This window comes from Corvus moneduloides, chromosome 17 (genome assembly GCF_009650955.1).
Source record: "Corvus moneduloides isolate bCorMon1 chromosome 17, bCorMon1.pri, whole genome shotgun sequence".
Taxonomy (NCBI): Eukaryota; Metazoa; Chordata; class Aves; order Passeriformes; family Corvidae; genus Corvus; species Corvus moneduloides.
Window position 1 is genome coordinate 11,514,351 of NC_045492.1, and position 26,453 is coordinate 11,540,803.

Sequence of the window (26,453 nt, forward strand, 5' to 3'; positions counted from 1 at the left end):
TGTTTTCCTGGCACTGTAAACTTTTTCTGTGTGGATAGAAGTAAAAAAAAAAGAACCACAACTTTTTTTATTACTCTGTCCTTCTCTAAACTCTTAAGCTTTGTGTTCTGTCTGCTTAATGAAGACCCTTTTTGCCCAGTTAATCATCATGCATTATTAATGAGTGGTATCAGCTCAATCTTTTATTATCATTCATAGTTTAAAAAAAAAAATACTATTTTCTTGACTCAGTTTGAAAAGTATAGTAACAAAATACACATCCTGAAGCAGTAACTCTCAAAGGTGTATGTGCTGCTCATTTTTGTCTCTATGACATGGACATCTATTTCCTGACCCTGCAGCTGTTAGATTTCCAAGTCACCATTTCTCCATGGTTTTGGTGACTTTGCTGCAGGTGAAGTAGCATCTGGAACGTCTAAATGCACCTAATCCTCCTCTGAGAAGTAATCCCCATGAAGAACCATTGTGTAAGATGGATATTGGTAATCACAGGTAGCAATATTTCTTTTATAGACATGAACTCTTAAGTTTGCATGTACAGAAATCATGGTTGCCTACACATCTTTCATTTGATCATTTCCAGCATGGTACTTAAGATGACTTTTTTCCCAAAGATCACGGTTTTGTGAATTGACAGAATTTCTTTAAGCAACTATTAACAATCTGGAAAAAAATCGAATAAAGAAAAATATTCCAAAAAAACCCATTCTTTTCAACTGGCCAGCAAACTACTGCCCTCCTATCAACACTGCATAACAACGACTAAGATTCATCTGGCACTTTATTCTGTTTGTTGAGCCAGCAAGAACTACCACCCAAAGAGGAGTGTAACCCTAACAAACTGGTCAGGCCTTACCAAGAGAAAAAACCTTAAAGACAAAAATGTGCTTAAACAGCAAAAGGGAGAGACAAAGCTTCATTAGAAGCCAACATGGGTCTCCTTGCCAAAAAATGTCAGTTCAAGGAAAATTAAAACAGAAGACAGAAGTAATGGATCCCATAGGGAAAAGACTCAAAGGCTGCTGAAAAAATGCTAAGGCAGCCACAAAACTGAAAAGGTTCAGCTGGTTGCAGACACAACCTCAGTGTTTCACTAAGAATTGAATTTTTCCTTTAAAGTGCTTGGGTTCTTTCCACAGCCCAGCAGCAGAGCTGGAGAGGCAGACACCCACCCAAAGGAGAAATCTAAAAAAAACGGGGAAAAGTCCAGCCTCAAGCCATCTTCCATTAAAATCTCACCAACCTTTTTTACAAACTTAGGTTTAATGTGTCTTAGGTAAGCTCTAAATGCTGAATTATCACACAGTTTGATTTGGGGGTTTATTTGGTTTGGGTTTTTAGTATTAATTCACCATAAGCAGTTATGGTGAAGGGTTGTTTTATGGACTAATTTACAAGGATAGCCTACAACCCAAGAAAAATCTTGGACATCAGAGAGAAAAAGCAGATGTGTGAGTCCAGCTTTGCTCCTAAAGTATCAGGTGGGAATGAAGAGCTCCAATTCCTCCTCCTCCTTGCTCAAATCTTCCTTTTGGACAATTGAAAGGTTAAAAAGCAGAGGATGTTACGGTGCCTCTTGCACAAAAGAGATGTTTTGCAGGAGGAATAGGAAGGGTCTTTCCAGGCCTTATAGATTGCAGGATTAATGGGCTGTAGTTTTTTCAGGCATATCACATCAAAAACATGAGTAATTACCACTATGACACACTTAGAAGCAATGTAGCTTTCAGAGGAACAGTTGCTCCAACTCGAAAAGGCAACAAGGTTCAGTGGTTTGTACGTGCACACAAACTACAGATGTATTCATTTTTCCATCTGTTTCTTATTTGTCACAGAAAAACAGATAACTCAGAACAACTGACAGTAGTCAGAAATGCTCTAAAGCCCACCAAGTACACTAACATTAATGTGTTTTACAGAGAGAGAGAATAGAATTTGACATTGATCACTTGAACCAACTCAGATCCCTGTCAAAACCAGTAAAAGGAAGCATCAGTAACTGTAAATATAGAAACACAGCATTCCCATCACCATCACCCCAGGACAGCACCAGTCACCAGTAAGCCCATGGTCCACACCATTCAAACAACTCAATTATGTACTTTTTTTTCCCCCATAAGTTTCTATGTAGTTGTGGTTTTTCTCAGCATGTTGTCCAGGAAACCCTACACTCCTGTAGCTTAGTATCCAGCTCTTTATTGCTATTGACACACCAACGTTTAGGATTTTGAAACAATTGATACACTGTCCTTCCCATTATGAAGGGATCTTCACTTATACCATAAGCTGGATAGAGTTAAAATGAGACCTTTTTTGAAAGTTCAGCTCTTCCAAAATGCCTGTGACAAATTTGCCAATTAACTCTTCTAGTTATTAATTTTATTAATCATTTTACATATCAATATTCAATTATGCTATATGCTAGCCACTGAAAAATAGCCCTGTAATCTTACTGGTGTCTTCTCTGTCCCAATTCCACACTTATGTTATCTTTGAATATTGTTGAGTTCCTCTGACAAACAATATTTTGTGAATTTTGTGAGAGCTGCCAGCTAAATTTCAAGTGATAACAATTAAGTTGCAGTTGCACGCTCCTTGTATCTGTGTCATACTTTTCTCTAACATTTATACAGATTTTCACTGGGACAAGAGGTGCTATATATAAATATATATATGAACCCTGAATTTAGGATGCACTGCAGGGAACAAGAGCTCTTCAACACCTGGGGGTGCCATGCTGGTGTCCCCTGTGCCCACACCGAGCTCATGTGGAGCACCTGAGTCACATCCACACTGCAAAGCACCGGGGCAGGCTCAGATCTGGCACTTTGCCTCTCACCCTGAGGTCTGAGAAGCTCTTCCATGTTCCATACAACACTCACCTCTTCCAGGAGTGCCCCAGGAGGGTTCCAGTTCTTACCTCATGCTTTAAGATTGCAATTCTTACCCTGAATGCCTCAGGCATGGATAACTGCAGGATAAAGGCAGGGAGTGGTCATGTGAAAGAACACTCCTGGCAGAGTGAAGTTTATTATTATTGCACTGGACTTGGATTTCAGTTGTCTGTCATGGTGAGAGGTATTTCTGTCCCTCTCTCCTTTGGGTCTCATGGAGCTTTGCTTTTATCTGTCGTCAAGGAAACACCAGGGTTTTCTCCCTCTTGCTCATTAATGTCTGCATTTTTGTTTCCATAGCTACAAAGGAACTTTAGTGTTTTAAAATAGCAGTAATTGGATTACCATGACTTTTTCAAATTTATTGACACCATTAATGGCTCCGATTTTCAAAAGCAGACACCGAAATTGTATCAGCAGTTTTTCAGCTATTAACGTGTTATCTCCTTGTCCTGAAATCCTGGGTACATGCTCAGAAAAGTCTTCAGCATCCAGACACTCACTTCAGCCAGACTCAGGCTCCATACATGGTGCTCTGAAATTACTGAAAATAGTCTGCTCTTTACTTGGATTAGTTTTAATTTCTGATGATCTCCTGCAAAGGAGTGCACAGGTTCTGTTGTGAATCTGCTGGGTATTAGCATCTTACAGATCCTTTGTAAATGTAACCCCAGTAGAATAATCTGGAAGAATTTTTGCAGTCAAGGATCTGGGCAACTCAGGATGCAGGAACATGGGAAAAGCACAAAGAATTGAGAGTACCAGCATTGCTAACAACTGGAATCACTTAGCAGGGACATAATTCATGTTTTCTTAAGACAAAAAGTGACACTCCTACACTGTCTGTGGCTTTATGCACCCTCCTACCACCCTGAAATTGTTCTTGTGCCGCCTTCTAGCACTTTTCATTTACTTGTTACCATTTACTTGCCTATTTCAGGTGCCCACAAAGCACTGTAAGTGCATATTCCGTACCCCTACCCTTTCTTTCCAGTCCCTCCAATCCCTCCTGCCCTCATCCTCTGCAGAGGACAGAAAGCAGCTGAATGCACTGTATGGATGTCCCAGCAACAGTGTCACCACTCCTTGTGCTGAGCTCCAGCCAGAGATACACACCAGTGCCACAGTGGAACTGGACTAAAATTAACCAACAATTTAAAAAGTTTTAAGAGGTGAACACACAGAGTGTCCAGATACCACCTATTGTTTTAGAAAAACAAGCTCAAGAGAGTCACCAACCTAAAATCTAGGCATAGCAAAAAGGTGACAAGTGGCTAAACACAAGTAAGTGTGAACAAGGAAGTCTCTTTCATCTAAAATATTAGTTCCTATTTTTCATAACGGATTTCTGTGCATCCTTGAGGCTCAGACATTCTATTACCATAGAAACAGTATCCTGTGTCTCTGAGGACCTGCTGTAGCCGTGTGCTGTTATGGAAACAGTCATCTGAACAGCTCAACTCATGTCTATATTTCAGTGATTGTGTTTGTAAAGATCCATTGCTAAATTATGCTCCAGGATTCATTTTAATAAAAACTAAGTCTCTGAAGTACTTGGAAATTTAATAAACTCCTCAAGGCTCCTCCTAATTAAAAACACAGCAATGAAAAAAAATATACATTAGAATTACCGAGCCCTTTCAATACTCACCAACCTCTCCTAATCCCTACCATCAGCAAAGGTTTGGGGAAAAAGATGGGTCTGTCCTCCCCAACGATTATTAGTAAAACTACTTCAGGAAAGCAAATTTTTATGTTGTGTTCTGTGCAAGGACTCCCTCACACACCCATCCTATGTGCCAGCACAGAAATGAAATTCAAAACATAAGAAGGTACAGGGAGAAAATGTGGCTCACATGACTGAACTGTGAATTCTTAAATTTTAATTCCAGGTGAACCATTCTTTTGTCTCAGAAAAACCATGCAAGACAGATTGCTGAAAAGATAACATGTGAGTTGGAAGCTCAACTCCTACTGTTTTTTTCCTGAGTTGGAAAAAGGAATTGAGTCCTTAGCTGATCCTAGAAAATCTCCTCAACATTTTCATATTTGTAACATCTCAGATACTACTACTTATGTATTTTACTAGAGTTCTGTGGGCATGAGTATTTTGTATTTTCTTGAATAAAGCCATCAAAGAATCAGGCACAGAATGATAAAGTGCTATTTGGGTTAATGGTCAGCTGTAAAGAGCTCCCTGCCTAATTACATAGATTCTTCTACTTAGTTTCTGCAACTTAAGACTGTAAATTCACACATTTTATCTTTTTTTTTAAAAAAATAAAAATCATCCACACCAAGAAGGTCCTTTCCAACCCAAACCACCCTAATAAGGTTATATCCTTAATAACCAAATACTGGTTATTGGGGCTTGTAAAGGGAACATTTCCTAACACTGAATATCTGAATATCTCTGATTGCAGATAACAGTTTACAATGTATAAAGAAATCACCCAAACATAATGAATTTGTGAATATAATTCAAATACCTCCACTGAACTTCAGGGAAGCAGGAAAACACGAGCTACTCAGAAAGGTGTCAGTTTTGAAACCCAGGTCTTTTCCCCTCTTGATGGGGATGCAGTGACACCTCAGCAATATCATCATTATCATCATCATCATCATTTTTTTTTCCTTCAAAATGCTAACAGCCTCTTTTATCAGCTAGGATTAAGATACATGTGACACTGAAACATTTCTAAAAGGAGCAGACATTGATTTCAGAGTAAGCAAATTAAATAAGTTTTAGTTGTTGCTGATACTGGGTTGTCTCCAAGTTTTGCGATTAATGAAGCTTTGTGGAGGATTTTTATTAATATCATAGTTTTCCTTAGAAGTCTCCTTGCCTGCTGCTCCCCTCACTGATGGATCTGGCAGCACCGATCCCTGTGTCAGTCTGTCCGCTCAGGCACTGTCCAGCTGCTCACACCGGATTTGTTTTTCCTGTTCCTGTGTTACTCATCCCACTGTACATTTGGGATCCCCTGGCTTTGAAGACACAGAATGCACATCTTGATCAAAAAGAAGAGTTGTGCTCTTCATCTTGCCTTTTATAGACCTTAATTTTTAATAATTCCTGCTTTACAGGATTTTGTGTATTTTGGAGAGCTCCTGTAAGCTCTGAATTTTTCATCAGTAGAAAGTGTATATAAAAATTCCTCTTATTTCTAAGCATGAAAACCAAACACTGACACTAAGAAGCTTAAACTCCGTTTTTGCCATCCTATTAATCATGAACCTGCTGGATATCCTATTGAATCAGTGCACTAAAACTGATATAAATATTATTTACTTGTACAGCATTTCGGAAGTAGTTCTTAAATGACTCAATTTAGAGAAAAAATAAATTGAGGCAGCTAGTTAGAAAGTGCTTCAATGTACATTATGCAAGACCTAGATATGAAAAATTACATTTTAAATGGTTGTTTTGTGAGAAGAGTAGTCACTGCTAAAACTACTTATTCCTTTAAAAAATATTTTTAACTTCAGTTTGTAGCTGTCTGTTAACATTTTGGACTCTATACTCCTGTAACAGAGAACATAAATACATTCTCAGGAGATGGATTAATTCAAGCTAGCTTAATCATACTGGGATGAATTTGATGATTTCTCAGTGCCTGGAATTTAACTTTTTCTTTCTTTATTTATACATGTGGCTTATTCTTTTAATTATTGCTGAAACACGAAGTTGCAGACAGCTTTGTTTCAGCATCACATTAAATCTAGGCAGTATGATGGTGAAAAAGCTGTTTTCTCCCAAAGGGGTCTCTAATTAATCATCTCTAATGAAGCTGCACTAATTAACAATAATGAGGGTGGTTGAAGGCCTAGAAGAGTCTGAGGGCTGAGTTGGGGCTGTGAGGATATTTACTTGTAGTCCTTTACAAGTGCAACGCACCCAGGACTGGTTTGTGAACGGATTTTTAACAGCTCATAGGTTTTTGTAATTTTTAATAAATTCTTAGACCCTCTTCAAGTTGTTGCCTACATTTTACTCAAATTTTCTTGGTCTGTATATAGCAGGTTTGTACAGGCCTGTTAAATGTGTTCAGCTTTGGATCAGGACAGAATGTAGTGGAGTTCTTTTGCAGGACTTCCAAGATTAAAAGTATTCCTACATATTCCTCTCACTTTCCTTAAGTGCTACAATAGTTCACAGTTAAGTACATAAAAAAGCCCCCATGGCCTGTAGTGTCAGACAGTGGTCACAGGAAATGCAGATTCAGGCATTCTATCAAGCTGGACTCTGACAGTTTTGATCACAGCATCTCATGGCCTTTGATTTTTTATAAATGGAATCTATGATTTTTACATTAATGAAGATTTTATGGAGTCTGCTTAAAGTTTAATATATTTATTAGAGAATACCATGAAAGAAAATATTTTTGTCCCAATTATGCATGAAGAGTATTCTGTTACTTCATTTGCATGGAAGATCCTTGCATTATGTTTCCATCTTAAACTCTTAGATTAATATTTTTATTCCTTTTTTTTTATAGTTTATCCCTTAGGTTGGATGAAACAGCCTCAGAAGGCTGTTTGGAAAAGAGGAGTATTTTCAGTGAAGCTACAAACAGGAAACCACCACTAGCCAGGTAAGATATTAAAGATTTAAAACTGTCAGAGCACCTCATCACCAGAAGAACAAGGATCATTTTCAGGTGCAGTTTTTGACTTTCATGCTCGCTGTTTCCCTGTGGGTCGACAGTGCTGTGCAAACACCAGCATTTCGTCTTAGCTTGGGGTTGGGAATTCCTGCTGTCAGGCCCAGCTGAGAAGGCTGGGACTGAGCCTTAAGTTGCTGCTCCTAATAAAGGTCTGAGGACTGTGGTCCCAGAGAGGAGGTCTTGTGTTCTCCGTTGCTGAGACCGGATCCTCCCCCTCCCAAAGAGGTGACAAATACTGTCCCAGCACTAAGGAAAGCAGAAATACTCCTAAATCCAGGATCTACCTGTTCTCTGGCCCACAGAACTTTGAATAAAAATGATTTAATGGCTTGCCTTCACCGGAGCTGTGTGGTCAGCCACTGGCAGATGAAAGCCTATGTGTCTCAAGACTGTTTGGTTTCTAATTGATCTGATAATTGTCTTGGTGACAGTTAAGATGTCAGCACTAATGACTAAGTGGCCACTTTCATGCAGTACTTTGTGCATAAAGAATTGACAACTTTAATTTCCAGGTTGCGGTTTCTTTAAACCATGTCCAAAGATAGCTGATGGAGCACAAGATTTCTGACACAAAGAGCTTGATGTAAACTTTGGACATGGGAGCAAGGTTTGAAGACCATGAGTGATGTTTGTGATTTAATACGTAATTCTGACCACGACCTGTCGCCACTGGTTCTTCAGACTTTGCACTGAAAGATGCACCCAACAAATGTTTGAGAGCACGGTGTTTTTATAAGAATTGTTGTCATCCTTTGAATTACACAAGGATCATTAGGGGAGAAACATGATTATCTCCAAACAACACAAAACCATCAGCGTTTTCAAAGTACTTTAAGATTTGTGGTTTTGTCTTTAATTGTGCTGTTACTGTGCTTGCTCATGAGTTGTGGGTGATAACATGTGATTATCATCTGCCTACTTGATCACATGCACATTTGTGAGGCTTGCAAGAGCAAACATTATCTGGCTGGGATCTGCCACATTCTGCAGAGTTTCAGAGACTGTTTCCCAGACAACAGCACAGTCCTCTTGCATCCATGAGCCGTGCACCGCCGTGGACCTGCGCTCAGTCTAACACCTGGTGGCAGCTGCTGCTCCCACTGCTGACACAGACAAGATGTTTGTAGAGCCATAATCCAACTGCCTGAACTCTGCAAGTCAAGGAAACTGCACAACCTAAATTAAAAAGTCAAAATGAGTCAAACAGCACCTACCTTGTTACAAATTCTGAGTCAGTTTTTAAATTGGAACCAGATCATTCCTTGCCAAAAGTCATTTAAGGGCCATGTACTACCTGTTTAAGACCTCTGCTGCCAAACATAAAGCCAAGCACAGCTGTGTAATGTGGTAAATCATTTCTCTGTGGCAATTTGAGTGTGCTAAAACAAAGGAGCCCAGAGGGCAGGTGGAGGAGTGAGTGTCAGAAGCAGGCAGCTCAGGCCAGCTGGGTGGGATTCTGTGCAGGGCATTTACATTTTGGATGTTGTCAGGTGGGCGAGGAAGCTGATAAGAAAAATAATTATTTGCATTCAAATTATATAAACAGTGCCAGAGCCTGGTTAGTGTAGGCAGTGACAGACAGTGTTTCCCAACCACAGGAGATGTATCACATGCTGGGTAAGGAAGGTATATGAGGCAACAGCACTCTGAAGGTGTGCAGCTCTAAGCCTCTTGGCACATTTTATGGCAGAAGAATAAAATAAAAGGGATCTGAAAAGCAAATGATTGTCCCAGATCCTCCTATTAAAAATGCACATTTTTAATATGCCCTAACTTAAACTCTGTGTTCTGAAGCAAAGATAATGTCTGGGTTTGAATTTATTAGAGGGAGGGGGGCAGGATATTGGTGGGATTTGGGCAGGGTTTTTCAAGGTGTGCAGGGGTATTGGGGGAAGGGAGAGATATTAAATGGCAGGTAACAAAATCTCAGTCTCTCCTTGATGTTCTTATCTCCAATCAGCTAAAACTGAGTGGCTGTAGCAGCAGTGTAGCAGTATCACCAATTAGCAGTTCAGATCCCATGCTGTCCTTTCACATCAGGTGGCCACAGGTTTCCGAAGATCTTATCACTAATTTTTTGTTTTTCACTCATTAAAAATGACATCAAGTGTGAGTGGAATATTAAATGATTTTGCTTATTGATCCTGTGATGTTCGGTCAGAATATCCTGGAAGTTTGCAGAGGGGTTCTCTGGGGTGTGCCATTCCCTCTGTGGGTACCATGGCAGAACCAGGTAGAATCTGACAGGAGATTTATCATCTTTTATACCACTCTTTCATATCACTTCAGACTGCAGCTCTGCCTTTCAGAGCTTCTCCAAGGAAAAGCAATTCCATGGTCAAGATGAAGAGGCTATTCTCTCTCCAACCTAAGACTACTTCAAATTTTTTAAAAGTATTCTTCACCTCCTGTTGAGAGCTCCCTCAACTGCATTCTGTGAATGATGTCCTTGGCTTTCCTCACTGTTTCCATGAAGTACCAAAGGCCCTTATCTGACACTGAGTGCACAGGTTTACAACAGGACATTTGTACACTGAATTGTTCTCAGGTTTTCCTGTCTGGACACCTCCGTCTGCCATTACCTGAGACACTGGATCTGCTCTATTGCAATCACATCCCTGAGAGTTGTGCGGTGTAAATGTAGCTGTGGTGACAAGTATCTGAAAAGGGAAGAAAAGCTACTCCATCATAGATGAGGACTTGTGGAAATTGAAATCTGAAAGACTGTTCTCAAGTACGTGAAGCCCCCCACACAGGGAGTGGAATACACAGATAGCCCATGTGATCCAGCCCCCTCTCGTGGTTTTTCCACACAGAAGGCAGGAATCAATTCAAACTGATTCCTTAGTAATTATATAAACACCTGCATCTCTTCTCTGAAAGCTGATAGGGTTACTGGCATTTCATCTCGTCTTAGGGAGTGATAGGTATTAGTCTGAGGATAGAAAATAATCATCTGTAAAAATTTTTATTTGTATTTCATATGCAACTTGACAGCTATTTCCACCAGAATATGAGGGACTAAGGGAAAGGGATTTGTTGGCTATTTCTATAAGCCGTTTTTTCTTCAAACTGAGAGGGGAAGAGCCCTAAATACTACAGGACAGAAAACAAAACTCTCCTGGTCAACTGATAAAGTGCAGAAACAAATACAGGCATTTGGTTGTCTTACACTGCTCTGTGTTTTGAGTTGAACTGAATGGTGTGATACAAACAGCAAGTCACTGTTTGTCAGCGAGTGAAGAACAAATGCACTGAACTTAGAGAACTGCTGCAGGTCTGGCTAAAGCCAAGCTGGTTCCAGTGGGTGTTTTGGGGCTGCGCAGCATTGGCCAAATCAGCCCTGAACACTTGTTCTTGTTCTGCAGCACTAGCACGGCCTTTCTGTCATTTTTCCGTTTCATTTACGGCTCACTCTGCAAACAGAAATCCAGCTGCCGTGTTCCCTCACAGTGCTCATCATGGCCACATGAAGAGCTGTCCCAGAGCAACATGAGCAGCAGCCCCAGAACAGAAATAGCTGTCCTCAGGTGGCACCGGGGCCAGCTCACACAGCCTGGGCAGAGCTGAAGATCAGTTGCACAGGAGGAGTTTGGCAGTGCAGCTCCCCTGGTTGAGGCTGTGAGGTTTATAGAGCTCAGGGGTCTCAAGTGTTGTTTGCTGCATTCTGGTCCTTTCCCTCTGGGATTTGGGATCACATCAGTTCTGAAGAAGGAAGTCGAAAGGCTTTGGAGTGGGAGGCCAGTTTCCAGCAGCAGTGAGAAGCACTGTTAGGACTCAACATCAGCAGTGAAACTGTTAATGCCTTGCAGAGGAGGTAAAACTGCTAAAGAATGATAAAAACACATTTTTATTCCATCTATGTTTCTCTGAGGAGACAAAGAGATGCACCAAAGCATGTGAATGTTAATCCCTCATACAGTGTGAGCTCTGTTCTGACTTAACAAACATCTCATTATGGAAACTCTTTTGTGCCTAACACCACTTTTCCAGAATGTTCTGTAGTGGTGGCATTTCCCCATTGGTGTCTCCTTTGGATATTAATCAGATATCTGGAAGGATCAAAATTACTTGAACAAAACTCCTATTAAAGTATGGGCAAAGCCAGAGGAGTTGGTACCATCTTGTACTGAGTTATTGCTATGCTTTCTTTCTGTCAATGAAGGTATTTGTTTATTAAAAGCACCACTGGATGTGACCTTGTCAGACAGGGATGCATTATGATTTACAAGGCATTAATGAGCCAATTCTGGAAGCACTGAAAAGGAGCTTTGCTATCCAACAAAGTTTTCTTTTAAGAAGTGCATTCAGGAAAATACAGCTGAGCACGAGGAGGCCGAGATACTGAATCGACAGCTGATGAAAGAGTGTTTATAGATGGGGCAGCCATGAAGAACTGTAAAATGGAAGTCACTGAACAGGAATGTTTAAAAAAGAAAACACTGGCGATTTTCTATCATTACAACTGCCAGACTGACAGAGGGAGTGGGAACTTGTTTTTCCAGCTCAGGAAAAGAGCAAGACCTTTGAATGGTTTCCATTAATATTGCCTGTGAATACCAGTATTTCATACTAATAAAACTTGGATTTCAGATCAAGGAACTGGTGCAGTGTTACTGCAATGTAGCCATATTTCAGAATACAACAAGGGGGGAAATACACCACAAAATACAATTTTCTTAAGTGTAAGAAACAGTAAACACCTCAGCTGTCATGTGAAAACCGTGGAGTTGTGATACCTGAAGCAGGGAAGCAACCAGAGCCCGTGTTCTGCCTGTGACAGAGAGTGCAGCAGGTGAGTACTGAACTTTCCCCATTTACCCTTCTCAGTATCAGTCACCAGCAGTGTCACCTCTGTACAATTCAGTTCTGGTGACCCATGATGAATGGCACTTCAGGCTTGCATTCATTTCACTCAGAAGTGCAGCTTGAGTCACTGCCATTGTCACCAAACCCTTTTCAGGATGGAATTTAGTGACATTTTGTGCTGCAGAGTGCTCTGGTTGATCTCTGGGCTCTGAACCAGGGTGGTGTTTGCTTTCCTAAGTGAGATACAATACCTGTATTTGTCTTACAGAAAGCCAAAACCATGGTCGTGTAGGCCTGATTGGGTTTGACAACCTGGGGTTTTGGTACCCACTATGGAGAGGAGGAATGATCTGGATATAATACTGGAGATAAAGAGACTTTGGGGTTGTGAGTTATTTCCTGATATTTATGCTTTTTGGTCAAAATGATGGGGTTTTTATGAGGCTGCTTAAAGGGGACAAGCCACACCTCCCTGCTGGCAATCGAGTCTGGAAATAAAAAATCTTTATGTCTCATTGAGCAAATTGTTTGGGACCTCAGAGCACTTGCCCCCAGAATTCCTAGGGCAATTTCCAGTATTTCTTAACCACTCCAAGGAGATTGCTTTGCCAAAATGACAAGGCCCATTTCATGCATCAGTTGCATTGAGCAGTTGAGAGTAAACAGCCCTGGAAAGACACATACGGACTAAGGAACTTCATCATGGGTTTCCACGGGTTTTATATTCTTTTTTAAGTGTCCATCATTGTCCTCGGTGATCATTTTGGTACTGCCTGGGACTGGACAAACTTAACTCATAGAATGTTTTCTTTGATTTCAGTTATTAGACAGATACTGACAACATACAGGGGCAAAGATATTGGATTTTATAGTATTATAGTATATGTAAATAATTCTAATGTTTAGGATGTGCCACTTTTTCCTCTGCAGCTTAAAAATGCACATTTTATTTCTTAAAGTCTGGCTGTATTATTTAAAATTGTGTTATTTTCTTACAAGTCAGGTTTATAAGTAGTTCCACACTTGGTATCACCCGGTTTCAGAAACCTACTTGAACAAATCTCCTGCTAAAATAGCCTGAAGTTTACATGAGCAAGAACTGATGAAATCTAGCTCCTAATCTGCACCATATGTTGGCATGCTTCCTTCTTGGGAATGACATTTTGCTTTGCTTCCAGTAGATAACATTTCTTTTACAGAAAAAAAAAAAAACCTGATGATAGGCTACAGACAGCCTGATGGATAAGGGATGGGTATCTGCTGTACTGTCCCTGTCTATTTAAGGGTCACCACCTTCACAACTGTGTGTCACACTGACACCTCTCAAAAAGCTTTGCATTTTTAACATCCTTTGCAAAATTCTCCAGTTGCAAAAATCACTCGGTGCGTATTCAGACTACAATGGATTTAGAACTGCCTTGCAATCTCCCAGCAATAACTCTGTACACTGTGACCGATCAGGGGCGTGTTAGCAATGTTCAGGAACAGTCCGTGAGGTGAGAGTCAGGAAAAATAAGATCAAGACAGGTATCCCCAGACGAATTTATTCTCTTAACAGCTCTCATATAACTGTTTGCTACTGACTGAACCTGGTATTTATCACTAAGTAGTAGCTTCTCTGTCACAGAGCTGCTGGATTTGATGTTCGGGGTGCACAGGGGATAATCACTGTGTGTGTGTCCTTCCAAAGACAGGCTGATTTCTGGCACCGCAGAAGGGCGTCAGCAATGTCACGGTGTGATATAACCTGTTTCTGGGAAATTTCCCTCTCATGCTTTTCCAGTGAGGCTATTTCTGTGCGGTTATGAGTATGTAGAGGTCACGCCCTCACCGTGTGCATGAAACGCTATCCTGCTGTTTGAAAAAAGTACCGTTTTCACCGGACTCACGGCATTTTCCAACACTGCTGAGAATTTGAGAAGGAACTGCTTGGTGGCGCGCCAAGAAACGCATGTGGGTTTGTTTGGTGCTGTAACCGCTTCTTTATTAACGCCGCGAATCCCCCTGGTTCACGGCACGGATGAGGAAGGGAAGCAGCTGGCTGGAGCGCCGGGGAGCGCGGCCGCCGATGGAGCCCCGGCCCTGGCCCTGACGGGGTCCCCCCCACAGACCCGCCCGCCCGCCCGGGGCGCCCTCCCCGCGCGGCCCGCGCCTCACGCCGGTGACGTCACACCGCAGGGTGCCGGGGCCCCTGCGCCCCCTGCCGGCCGAACGCACGCGGTACGGGCGCGGGGGTGTGACGTCATCGGACACACGCGGCCCCGGCCCCGCCGTGCCCGGGCAAGGCGGCGAGCGGCGGCCGGACCGGGCCGGGCCGTGCGAGCCCCGGCCTCACCGGAGCGCGGCTCACGGGCCGCACCCGCCCGTGTTTGCGCGATGGGCGGCGGAGCACGCGGTGCCACGCCCCGGGCGCGCCCTTCACCCCCAGCCCTTCACCCGGGCCACGGTGATCACGGGCCACACCCGCGGCCACCCCAACCTCACCCCGAACGTCCCCGGTCGGGCACGGCCCCGGTCACGCGGTACGCGCCCCATGACGTCAGCGCGGCGCCGCGCGGCGATTGGCGGGTGCTGCCCGCGCAGGCGCGCGCTGCCGGCGGCAGAGCCGGGCCCGCGGTGCCGAAAGGCGGCGGCGGCGCCCCCGGAGCGCGCCCGGGCCGTGCCCGCCGCAGCAGCCATGAAGATCTGGACCTCGGAGCACGTGTTCGAGTAGGTGCCGTGCGGGGCGGCGGGCGGGTAGCGCCGGGCCGGGCCGGGCCCCGAGCACGGGGTGCCTCTTCCGGGGGCTGTGGGGGCTGCGCCGCGCCAGGGCCGCCCCCCGGGAGCTCCGCGCCGCAGCCCCGCTCCGGCGGCCGCGGCCTCTCGCCTCCCCTGACCTTCCCCCGCGCGTCCTTGCCGGCCCGGGGTCACGAGCCGGGGGAGGCTCCTGGAGCCGGTGGGGCTGCGGAAGCTCAGCAGGGGCTGTAGCTGTGCGGGGCCACCTGCGCTGTCGGCACCGAGGAGCGTCCTTGTGCTGCCCCGCTGCTTCCCGCGGCAGCGCTGGCCGAAACACGATGAGGCCCGTCATGGTGTCGGGGCTGAAGTGCTCTAGAATACCTGTGTTAAAAATAATCCGAAGGGAGTGCTCGTTAGAGGGAAGTAGCAACTTAATAAATCACTCCAGTATTACCGAAGTTTGGATAAAGCGTAGTCTTTTGGCATTGTGTCACAGGGAAAACATTCTTACCAAGTTAGACTAGAACTCAGGACACTTAAGTAATCAGGTGTGTTGGATATTTGATGTCCATGTGCACCACCCAGTCAACGAAATAGATTTTTCTTCAGGGAAAGATATAATCCTGTTGAAAACAGAAGCGTGCAGCTTATTGTCCTGGTTCTGTTTGGGCAGTCACCCCTGGGAAACTGTGATGACAGCTGCCATGCGGAAATACCCCAATCCCATGAACCCCAGCGTGGTTGGAGTTGATGTCCTGGACAGACACGTGGATCCCAGTGGAAAGCTGCACAGCCACAGACTCCTCAGCACGGAGTGGGGAATCCCCTCCATTGTGAAATCGGTGTGTATTGTGTCACAGGCTAGAAAGGGATGCCGCAGGGAGGGGAAGCTCCTGAGCCAGCTGTTGTAATAAATGTGTATCATTTCATAACTTTTATACCATTAAAGTTTAATGGTTTAGGCATTTATGTATCAGGAAAGCTCAACGGCGGCACACAGTGACCCTGATAGCCAAAAGTTGCCTGGATCTCAGACTGCTTCCATCTGGAAAATGAGACCTACTTCAACTGAATAGCTTTGTTTTAAGCTAAATCCTAATTGTGTTCTCTTGGTATCTGTTCAATGCAGTAACCACTACTTGTGTATTTAAAGACATGAAAAATTGCAGTGGGTTAGTGGAATTAATGCCATCTCTGTTTGCCTGTCCCCCAGCTCATCGGCACCTGCAGAACAAGGACATATGTGCAGGAGCACTCTGTTGTTGACCCCGTGAAAAAAACAATGGAGCTTAAATCCTGTAATGTAAGTAGTTGTGTTTGTGCCACTGGAATGGATCACAGAGTATAACAGCACCTTGTACATTTGAAAAATAAATCATCTTGAAAATAACTTGAAAATTGCATTAGAACAAAACAAGTTAAGGGTTTAAGTAATGTGGTTATAGTTGATCGGTTCTGTTTTTCATGAAGGAGCTACTTGGCTCTTGGAACTTGTCAGGACTGAGCCATGTGAACATACTGATGAGCAGGAGGAGTTTTGGGCGTGGAGGTGGTATTAAGAAAAAATGTTTTAAAGCTTTTTGGTGTCTGTATACTCTGGCTGTTTCCTTATCATGTAACATTTTGGTCTCTGTAATACTCTGTGTTATTTGTAAGGGGTAATTCTGTCCTGTGTTCTACAGATTTCATTTACAAACCTTGTGTCGGTAGATGAGAGGCTTGTCTATAAACCACACCCTCATGAACCACACAAGTAAGTACCTCCCTGCTCTGAGCTTGCCCACAGCTATGAGACTTTGCTTTGAAAATGTCCATAGTTTCCCTTGATCAGAAGATGAGGTTTACACGACCTCTGTTACAGTTAATTGTCTAAAACAGGATTAAAAGGATTGTCACTTCCTGCAGTGATATTGGTTCTGCTGAGTCACTGGGAGACTTTGGTGCTGGAGTCCAGTTCAGCTTTTCAGGGGGTGTCCTGTCTGTAACTGAGTTTGTGTACATTTGCAGTTTTCAGCTCCTTGTTTCTGATCTCTTTGTCAGCCTGAGCACAGATTTGCACTAGAAAGCACATTTTTGTGCCTTTAGCCTCTGATTTTGGAGGTTTGTGTTTTGGTGGTTACTTGGGGTTTTTAAGGCAACTTAGAGCTTAGTGAGTCTGTACTGCTGGAAGTGGTGATAATTCTGAAGGATCATTCTAGGGATTCTAACATAGGAGTTTTTTTCTGTCATGACGGTCAGAAATGTTCAATCCCTCTTGTTGAAGGGGATGTTTTAGTACTGTCTTCCCAGTATAGTATAACTCCAAATCTGCTGTTTCCACTCTTAACATACTGCTGCTAAAGATGGAAATGGCTAAGTGCCACAAAGGGAGACTTGGACTTAGTGGGTACTCTTGGGCTTTGTTTTATAAGTAGAAGCATAAAGCAGTTACAGTGTAGAAGTGGGTTGTCTTTAGGGGACAAGAAGTTCTGTGTTACACAGCAAAGCTGATGAGGGAATGTACTTGTTGGGGAGGAGCGAATTCCTTTTTTAAACTACTCAGAGTAATTCAGTTTCCTGCTCTCTGTTTCAGAACCATTCTGACACAAGAAGCAATAATATCTGTAAAAGGTGTCAGTCTCAGCAGTTACTTAGAAGGGCTAATGGCAAACACAATTTCTTCCAATGCTAAAAAAGTAAGTATGGCCTTTGTGTAAAATGTGTGGTCACTGGCTGAATGTCAAAAGGAATAAAAATCGCTGTTTTACTTTTTGGCTTTGTGAGCAATCTTAGGAAGGGGCCACGTAGTTCTGCTGCCTTTACTGTAGAGACTGAATGCTCAGCATGCTGAACTTCCTCTTCTTTTTCCTCTTGTGAATAGAGATAATGAATTGTTATTGGCAAAGGTCTCTGAATCTTCACTGGAAAAAACATCTCCACTCACTCAGCAGTGTGACACTGTCAGTCTTTTGCTGTCCTCCTGATGCAATCTATTTGCTTTTGCTGTCAAAAAAGGATCTACATTCAGACAGATCTGAAATAACTATGTGGGAGCAATGAAACAGTATTTTAGTTGAGAGTCTGTCCTCTGGCAATCCAAAGATATCTCAAGTTCAGCTCGAGAACAATAAAGCAGTCTGGATAAAAAAGTCTTTTGTGGATCATAATGTGAGAACTGCTGATACAAGGAATTGTTTTCATGAAATGTAAGGCAGAACATGTTCCAGCAGTACTCCAGTTATTGAAATAACAAATATCAGAGGCATGTTCCTTCCTTTTTCAACTACTGTGTCTTTAGTCAATTTCAGTAAGAATTTAACTGATTTACTTATTTATTAAGATTTACACACTGAAAACTTTTCTTTAACTGTAGGGCCGTGAAGCATTGGAATGGGTAATTAAAAGACTGAATGCTGAAATTGAAGAGTTTGCAGCTTCAGCAAGAGGAACCATGAGGAATTCGATGGCAGCAGCAGCATTTGTAGAGAAATGATGATAATTCTTAGATGTGTATCACTAACGAGGCTTAATGACCTGCAGCTTCTCTCCAGGCCTAAATACATGTATCCTTTGTTATTTAAAGGATGTGTGTATTCGGCATGTTATAAATTTAATTTGGAGAAAAGCTGAATTCTTACTAAGGCTGAGGCTCAGAGACTACTTAATATATTGGGTGAACTGGACCGAATTGCGGTTACAGATGAAGAAATAATTATCAAGTGTAGTTCCTGTATTTACATGAACACTAACTTAAAATGTTTGCAGATATGAAATAGCCTCATTTAGTGGTGAGGCTGCATATGGTGGAGGACACTGGCATGTTAGGCTAACTTTTATTTTTTGTGTGACTTACGGACTACCTCTTTTGGGACCAAGCCCAAAATTAGGCAGAATGGTTGTTCAGGCATTGTTCTTTTTTGTTGATTTTTGACAGTTGTGTGATACAACTTGGTTTAACAGAAAGCTTATTACTTGATGCTTGAAATATAAAAGAATGTAGAAAATATTTTTTGATAAGCTTTTTAACTTGACTAGTTGGACTAACATGGTACTCAAACTGTTTTTCAGTCACTATAGGTAAAACATCAAAGTGTCTCTTACCTACCTACCAAGACCTAAATCCTGCTCCTAAATGCAACATTAATGAGCTGGGCATGCAGTATCTTAAGATCAAATTTTATCTTAAATTCCTACAATAAGTATCTTCATTTCTAAAAGCCCATTACATAAAGGTACAATAAGCATAGAACCTTAAAATCTTGTAAGCTGCTACAATAGTAGGTGTTCACTTCAAAGAACCAATTAAAGACTAAAAAACCTTAGTGAAGGTGGCTAAGGAGATACCTAAACATAAGAGGAAGTAGTATCTAACAATATACTCATTAACTTGATCACACTCCAGAAATAACCTGCTACATCCACTGCATATTGTGTTGTCCTTTAATTTAACCTCTGTTCTACGTTCAGATCCCTTTACCTTCTGAACTCGTTTGCTCACAGTACAAGGCCCTTTGTATTCTCAAGGGTTTCACTTGGTGTTCTCCAGTCTCTGTTTCCTGGTACTCATTGTAGGTTCTTGGTACTGTCACCAGTCATTTGCTGCAAGAACTCAAAGGTCAGCCCTTGACACCTCACACTGTGTGCCAGTCTGCTGGTAGTCCTGGGGACCTCACAGGGACTCTGTCCCACGAGGCTTCTTCAGTGTGAACAGAAAGATGCAAAGGCACAGCCCAGAAGTAGCTGACTGGTGGTATTTTGGTGCCCAAGGCTTTTTCTGGAATTTTGATTCTAAGCTTACAAGTGATTTCAAGACTCTGTTACTCTTTATGAACCGTACTGTCACCTGGCCCAGCATATTTGATTTTGCATGCCATTTCTGGTCTATCAAATTGCCTATTAAGTAGTGTCTGCTATATAGAGAACCAGAGCTTATTTTAACTGGTAAACAAATGAGAACACTTCTGTAAGGTTTGTGTTGGGGGAAGAAAACAGGAATATATAACTTTTAAAAATTAACTATTCTAAATATTTTTCTAAACAGAAATGGTTTGAGACTACCTTACTAATTAAACTCATTGAGGTTTGCCATACTTTTACAGGAGATTATTACAACTGAAATAACATTTCAATTTTAAAAGTATATGTGAAACTTTTACAAAACTGTACCATCATTTCTGATAAAAATGCTTATCTTGAAACTCATTTTATATGTTTATATGTTTGCCATTAGCATCATTTGATATTTTAAAGTCAGTTTTTTCATTTCCAAATTTTTCTGCACTAAGGACTGCATAGTAGCACTCACAGTTTGGCCTTGCACTGGAAAAAGCCTTACTGTTTGATTTTTACAGGCATTCAACAACTTCTTGAAAGATAATAATTTTCTTCTATTTTATTTATATGCCTGCCTTCTCATTCTGTCAGAGTATGGCTTTCTGTATGTGGCGCTTTTTAAATAAAATTTTGTTTCAATTCTGGCTAATTCCTGAAACTTTCTGGTCTATTTGTGTTTTAGAACTATGAGGTGAGTTATCTGAAAGGAGAGGGGTGAAGAAATACGCTGGAGTGAGTGGCTTCTTTTATTGAAATGCATATCCTAAAATGCACATTCACAGCTGCTGTAGTGTTTTTTGGTTCTTAATAACTCTGCTTTTCTGCAAATCTGGCTTTAACTAGCAACCAGATTTCACAGTTTGCTGTGGAGAGTCCATCCTGTGGAAAGATTTTCAATCTTGGGCTGGGATTTGTGTTCAGATTCACTGCAGTGAATGTGGGTTGCTGTGGATGAATGCACCACACTGCTGTGAGAGGGGGTTCTGAGGGTTGGAAGGAATGGAGGAGGTGGGGAAGAGAAAGCAGTTACAGCTGGAGGGACAGAACTGAAGGACCAGGAGGATAGAAGAATTTTAAAAAAGGGGAGGGGACACAGGTAGTGGAAGAGCAGAGGTGAAGGAATGTGATGTGAACAAATCAGTTCTGTGGACTCTGATGGATCCCTGCCCACCAATGGGTGTCAGCACCTGTTCAGCCAGACTGCAGTGAACTGCAAGTGTCAGCCAGGGGTTTGCTTGGAAAAAAGCAGAAAAATTGTAACCACCATTTCCTACAACATTGCTGATCTGTCTCTTGTGGTTTGTACTTGCGTTTATATTTCAAATAAATGTCCTATAGAGTAAACATAAGCACCCACTGTCTCATAACTGCAACATTTCCAATCCCCTGGCCCTGACAGAGCATTGATTCAAAGGGAAGGTCAGCAACCTGTTGAGGTTCACATTTATGGAAGAACTGAAGAGTACTGATAAAGAACTTGTGTGGAAGCAGTGAAGCATTTTAGAATCCTTCAATTTCTTAAGGTGGGGGTTTTTCTTTCCCTTGCACAGGACCTGTTAATTTCTATCTTAAATAACTTGATAGCTTTGCTTTACATGTTGCTGCAGAACTGAATTATTCTAAAGGTAAGGCTACATGTTACAACCAAGCTGAACTAACTCCTTACCTTAGGAGGTCCATGATCATCAGCTGTGGACAAAATATCTTACATCATCATGCTGTTTTGTTATAACCACATTTAAAAGTAACAGAAGTTATGAAACACATGAAAAGAGGAAGTAATGCACAAGGTTTTTAAAACTTGAGTGTACCTGAATTCTGCTCTGCAGATCCTGGCTCCCTCCACAGGCTATTTATGTCAGATTTTGTAGAATGGACTGCTGAGAACTTGGATGACACTGCACAATTATTTTTACTTTGAATCCAGGTGTCCAAAAGTTGAAAATTAATGTCTTCATCTGCTTCATCAACTAACCTTCAAAATACTGTCCTGTAATAGGAAACAGCACGGAACTGTGTCTTTTTATTAAGATTTGAGCTGATTTCAGTGAAGTTTTTGCTTGCACTCTGTGCAGTGCTGTGCTTAGACAGGATTTAGCAGAAGATGACCCATATTGTCATCAGCATGGCATCATTTCCAGTGGCTGTGGAGGAGATTAGGGTCAGCAGCAGAGAGAACAGCGGAGCTTTACCAGCACAGCCCAGTATGGCTTACCCAGGCAGAGAAAGGAGGTAAATCCACAGCTATCCAAGGTAGGAAACATTATTACTGACCTCTACATTTTATACAGTGGTGACCATAATTTCACATTTCTTGACAGTGTTATTTCATAGGAAAAAGTGCAACAACTTTGTTATTTTAAATTAAGACAGAAAGAGCTCGGTGAAGACGTGATGGAATTTATAGCCTGTTGGACACTGGCTTTTTATTGTATTTTAATTTGCCTTTTTTAAAAAATATTTGGTCTCCCCTGTAAAATAAACTTGAGAAACCCTTGAGATTAAAGATAGTCACAAAATTATATTGTTTTTAGATAGCAAGGGATTTTTAAGGTGTTAATTACTCTTATGTTTTATTAAGAATACAGGACAGCAAGCAAACTTGTAATTTCATCATAAATTATGCATGGTTGGAAAAATTAATTTGTTTTGCCTTTTGATCTATAAACATTGTACTCTTGAAAGAATTGCAACCATGTTGCAACAGCTCTAAAATTACAGAAGCATTATCTATAAATATTAAATATATTCAAGAACTTCTGGGGGTCTCATCATTGGTATATAAGCAGCTCTTTTTTTAGCGTGGTAATTTCAGCATTGTGCTGTATCCCCACGATTTTAATGTTTGCATAGTAAGACACCATTCAATTTCAGCGGCTGTTCAGCAGACACCTGCTTCAGTTAAGACGTGACCTGGGTGGGAGTTGCACCCATGGTGATTATGTTAAATCCATTACACACTCATCTGGAATGTGTTGTGTAAGAACACAGGAAAAGCTGGGATGTGTTCACCTGAGAAGCTGCAGCCTCCTGTACCGGTATCTTGCACTTCCTTGGTTCGTAAAATGTGGTTGTGATGAGTGAAGAGCTTTATGTGCCTTCCTGTGCCTGTCTGGAGAGGCACCCACAGGTTTGAGTGCTCTCTGCTTTGTGGTGCAGTCTCGAGACGAGAGAAGGCAGCTGTGGATCAGCCTCTTGATCTACTCACACTATAATTAGATGCACCTTTTAGAACTGAAATTTAAGCTGTTCTGTTCCCTTTTTAAGCACATCTGCCTTCTATCACAACTTCTCTTTAGGATACTTTAGGATATTTTTATTAAATAATTCAAACTAGCCACAAATAAAAAATTATTATTACACAGGTTTTATGTCCAGAGGTATAAAAGAAAGGTAACAAAATAAGACCTCTTTTTATCTGAGTAACAGTTAGAACTGCCTGTTGTATTTCTCAGACACAGATTCAGTTTAGCACACTGTTAGCTTCCAAAACCAGATCCTGCACATGCAACACAGAAGAATAAATCTGGTTGAACAAGGACAGACATACCAGGAGAGAAAACTGTCTGCAACTGTACGTGTGGTTCTGTACTGGTCCCCTGGAAAGGCACAATGTTCTCAATAATTCTGTGAGCTCTTATTACTGGGGCTTTTCTGCACCAAAAGAGACACTACTAAGAGACCATGCACACAGTTTGAATCATTATTTTAAAAAAAAACTTTTGGGGGTTCATGCTGTCTTTTTGTTTTGGTGTGATAATAGAGATCTTTAGTTTAAAATACTCCTGATTTAACACCCATCATGTTGGGGATTTATTTGGCTTTTCAGTGTCATCTCTTCAACCTGCCTGGACCTACTTGGTCTCCCTTTTTGGCCTCCCTGGACCCCTCCAGAGTCAAGACTTTAGACTCCTTGGAACTCTTTAAAATCCCCTTTTCAGATTCATTGGATTTATCCAGTCTGAGCTCTTCATCCTCTGTGGAATTCTCCAGTCTCACTTCTTCATCCTCTCTGGACCTTTCAAGTCTCACATCTTCAGCTTCTTCAGACTTCTCCAGTACCTCCTCTTCAATTTCCTTAGAGCTCTCCAGTCTCACCTCTTCAGAGTCCTGGGAGCGCTCCAGTTTCTCCTCTTCAGTTTCACTGGACCTATCAAGTCTCACTTCATCTGGCTCCCTGGATCAGTCTGGGGACAGTTCTTCAATCTCTTTAGAGCTCTCGAGTGTCACCTCTCTCTCCACAGATTTCTCCAGTCCTACTTCTTCACTCTCTCTAGACCTCTCCAGTCTCACTTCTTCGCCCTCCACAGATGTTTCCTCCTCAGCTTCCCTGGACTTTTCTTGTACAATCCCTCCATCCTCACCACGTGTCTCCGAGTACAGCTCCTCCACCTCGTTGGAATCTCTAGACCTCACCGATTTTAACTATTTCATGTTTCAGCGCTCCTCTGGATTATCTTCACCAACTCCTGAGGCTGTTTCCAATCTCACCTCTACACCTTTCTTGGATGTCTCCAATCTCACCTTTCAGGATGCTTCTTCCCTCACTTCCTCAGTTTCTTTGGACATGTCTAACCTCACGTCCTTAGTTCCCCCAGACCTTTCCATGCTCACATTTCTGGATGTTCCTAACTGCACCACCTCAGCTTCTCTCGATCTCTGCATCTAACCCTCCTAACTTATCCCCTGGAAACTCTCTCCATCCTAAACTTCTCTCCTTTATCTGCTCTCTCCTATGTTCTCTCTCTGAAAGTTCTTACCTAAGGGAAGTTTAGGGCTTTACAAATATCTCCTGGCATCTAAACTGGGCATGAAAACAGGTCATACAAATCTATAACGGTGCCTTGTAACAGCTGCACGAACACCAACATTTATTCTGGAATTTTTGTAGAGCACAGTTTCTGTCACTGATTGATATCCAGTCTGCCTCAGCATGGTTGGTACCTCTCCCAAAGGTTTAGCTTTTTCAAGTCATGCTGAATTTTTATCTACCAAGACCAACAAATAGTAAATAGAGCTAAATGTGCAAATAAATGCATCCAGGTTGTGTATCTCTGTTTATGGATTTAAATCTGAATTAATGTTACAGAATTGCAGGCAGAGGCATTTCACAGAGAAGTACAGAGAGAGATGGGGTGGGAAAAGAAAATTGTGGAGCAAAAAGCAGGTGAGAGATGGGATAGTGAGAGGAACCAGAGAAGCCGTGGGGCAGGAATAGAGGGGCACATAGCTGGAAGAAAATGTCCAACTCTGCTGGCATGATTTTTCTCTGCCAAGCCATGTTTGTGGCCTGGGCTGCCCACGAGGCTTAAAATAATCTTATTGCTAATAATTTCACCTATCAAATAATCAGATGTTGCCATTTGCATGTAACATCCCCTTTCTCAATATATGTAAGTACTGCAGTTACTTGTCTTGCAGCAAATATGCTGCTTAGGTAGCACAGAAGGGCTTTCCAAAATCTTTGGTGCTGTCCTGTATCTTTTTTGTTATCATTGTTATCATTGGGGCTTCAAAACCAAGCATGTTTCCTTTCAATATCACTGGCACCTTTCTGTGCTAAAAGGGCAGAAACATGTTTGTCATAACAAATATTTTTTAATTTATTTCATTTTTGCAAACTGGAAAGCTTTGCTCCAATATGCCACGTGTGTCACAACAGTAGAATATGTTTCACACAAAAATAAAGAAGAAAACAAATGCATGAGGTAAGAATTTTCTGCCTCATTTGCACTAGTTATTTCTTCAAAATTAAGTAGGAACAATTGCAATATGTGGGTTTAGATATTAACCCAAAATTCTATAGGAGCAGAGTTGTTTAACAGTTTAAAAAAAATACAGATCACTGGTGCAGATTTTACTGCTGTATTCTGGAGACAGACTAATCTAGCTGGTGAACAGTTGTTCTTTTTGTTCTGGTGACTCTTTCCTGACATTACTGTGGGGATTGTTAATCGCAATGGTTCTGGACTAAATGAGATCTCTAATAAAGCTGAAAATTACTCTGTGCTTTAAAAATGGTTTGACTTTGGATGGAAGGAAGTAAAAGAACAAAACAAAAGTGCAAGGATTTGTTAAAAACGCAATATTTAATCTCCTCAAGTATTTTGTCTTAATTATTTAAATGAACACTAGGTTAGGACCAAATTGCTTCCATAGCAAACATGATTTGAGTCTTCTAGTAACGTTTTGCTTATTATATGTGGGAAATTGTTTTTACTTTGTGTCTATAGCTTCTAGTTTGTTATGTTTCCTTTTATGGATTTGTTTAGAGCAAATGATTGAATTTCAGGTGTTTGTATCAAGTCTTACATCCAAAGGAACCCCATGGCAAAGCACTGTGTCCGATGTGACGGAACTGTCACAGCTTGACCATACACTGCAAATTGAAGAAAAGTCTGTTTAAAAAAAATCATTGGCTCCACCTGCTTGTAAAACGCTTTCTTCTTTAGTGTCTTTTCTAGAAAAATCAAGAAGTGATGGTACAAAGGGGTAAGAACAGACTTAGATGCGAAAACCACCCTTTTAACCACTTGGTCGGATTCTGAGATTACAA

The 26,453-nt window shown here is 41.7% G+C and overlaps 2 protein-coding genes and 1 long non-coding RNA gene across 3 annotated transcripts; all 3 read left to right on the top strand.

Moving 5' to 3' along the window:
* The first annotated feature begins 4,788 nt into the window (after positions 1-4,788).
* On the top strand, positions 4,789-8,751 carry LOC116452722. Its single transcript, XR_004243579.1, has 3 exons — positions 4,789-4,845; positions 7,394-7,489; positions 8,074-8,751. It is a non-coding gene; the product is annotated as an uncharacterized LOC116452722 (long non-coding RNA).
* A 6,207-nt stretch (positions 8,752-14,958) lies between these two features.
* On the top strand, positions 14,959-21,241 carry PRELID3B (PRELI domain containing 3B). The gene is made up of 6 exons (XM_032126756.1): positions 14,959-15,079; positions 15,759-15,927; positions 16,299-16,388; positions 16,768-16,838; positions 17,658-17,760; positions 18,438-21,241. The coding sequence occupies exons 1-6, from the start codon at positions 15,048-15,050 to the stop codon at positions 18,555-18,557; spliced, it is 585 nt and encodes a 194-aa protein (XP_031982647.1). The 5' UTR covers positions 14,959-15,047; the 3' UTR covers positions 18,558-21,241.
* On the top strand, positions 18,957-26,300 carry LOC116452698 (uncharacterized serine-rich protein C215.13-like). The gene is made up of 5 exons (XM_032127354.1): positions 18,957-18,968; positions 19,637-19,765; positions 20,580-20,588; positions 22,058-22,150; positions 23,727-26,300. Exons 1-5 carry the CDS (start codon positions 18,957-18,959, stop codon positions 24,564-24,566), a joined length of 1,083 nt encoding a protein of 360 aa, XP_031983245.1. The 3' UTR covers positions 24,567-26,300.
* The last annotated feature ends 153 nt before the right edge of the window (positions 26,301-26,453 follow it).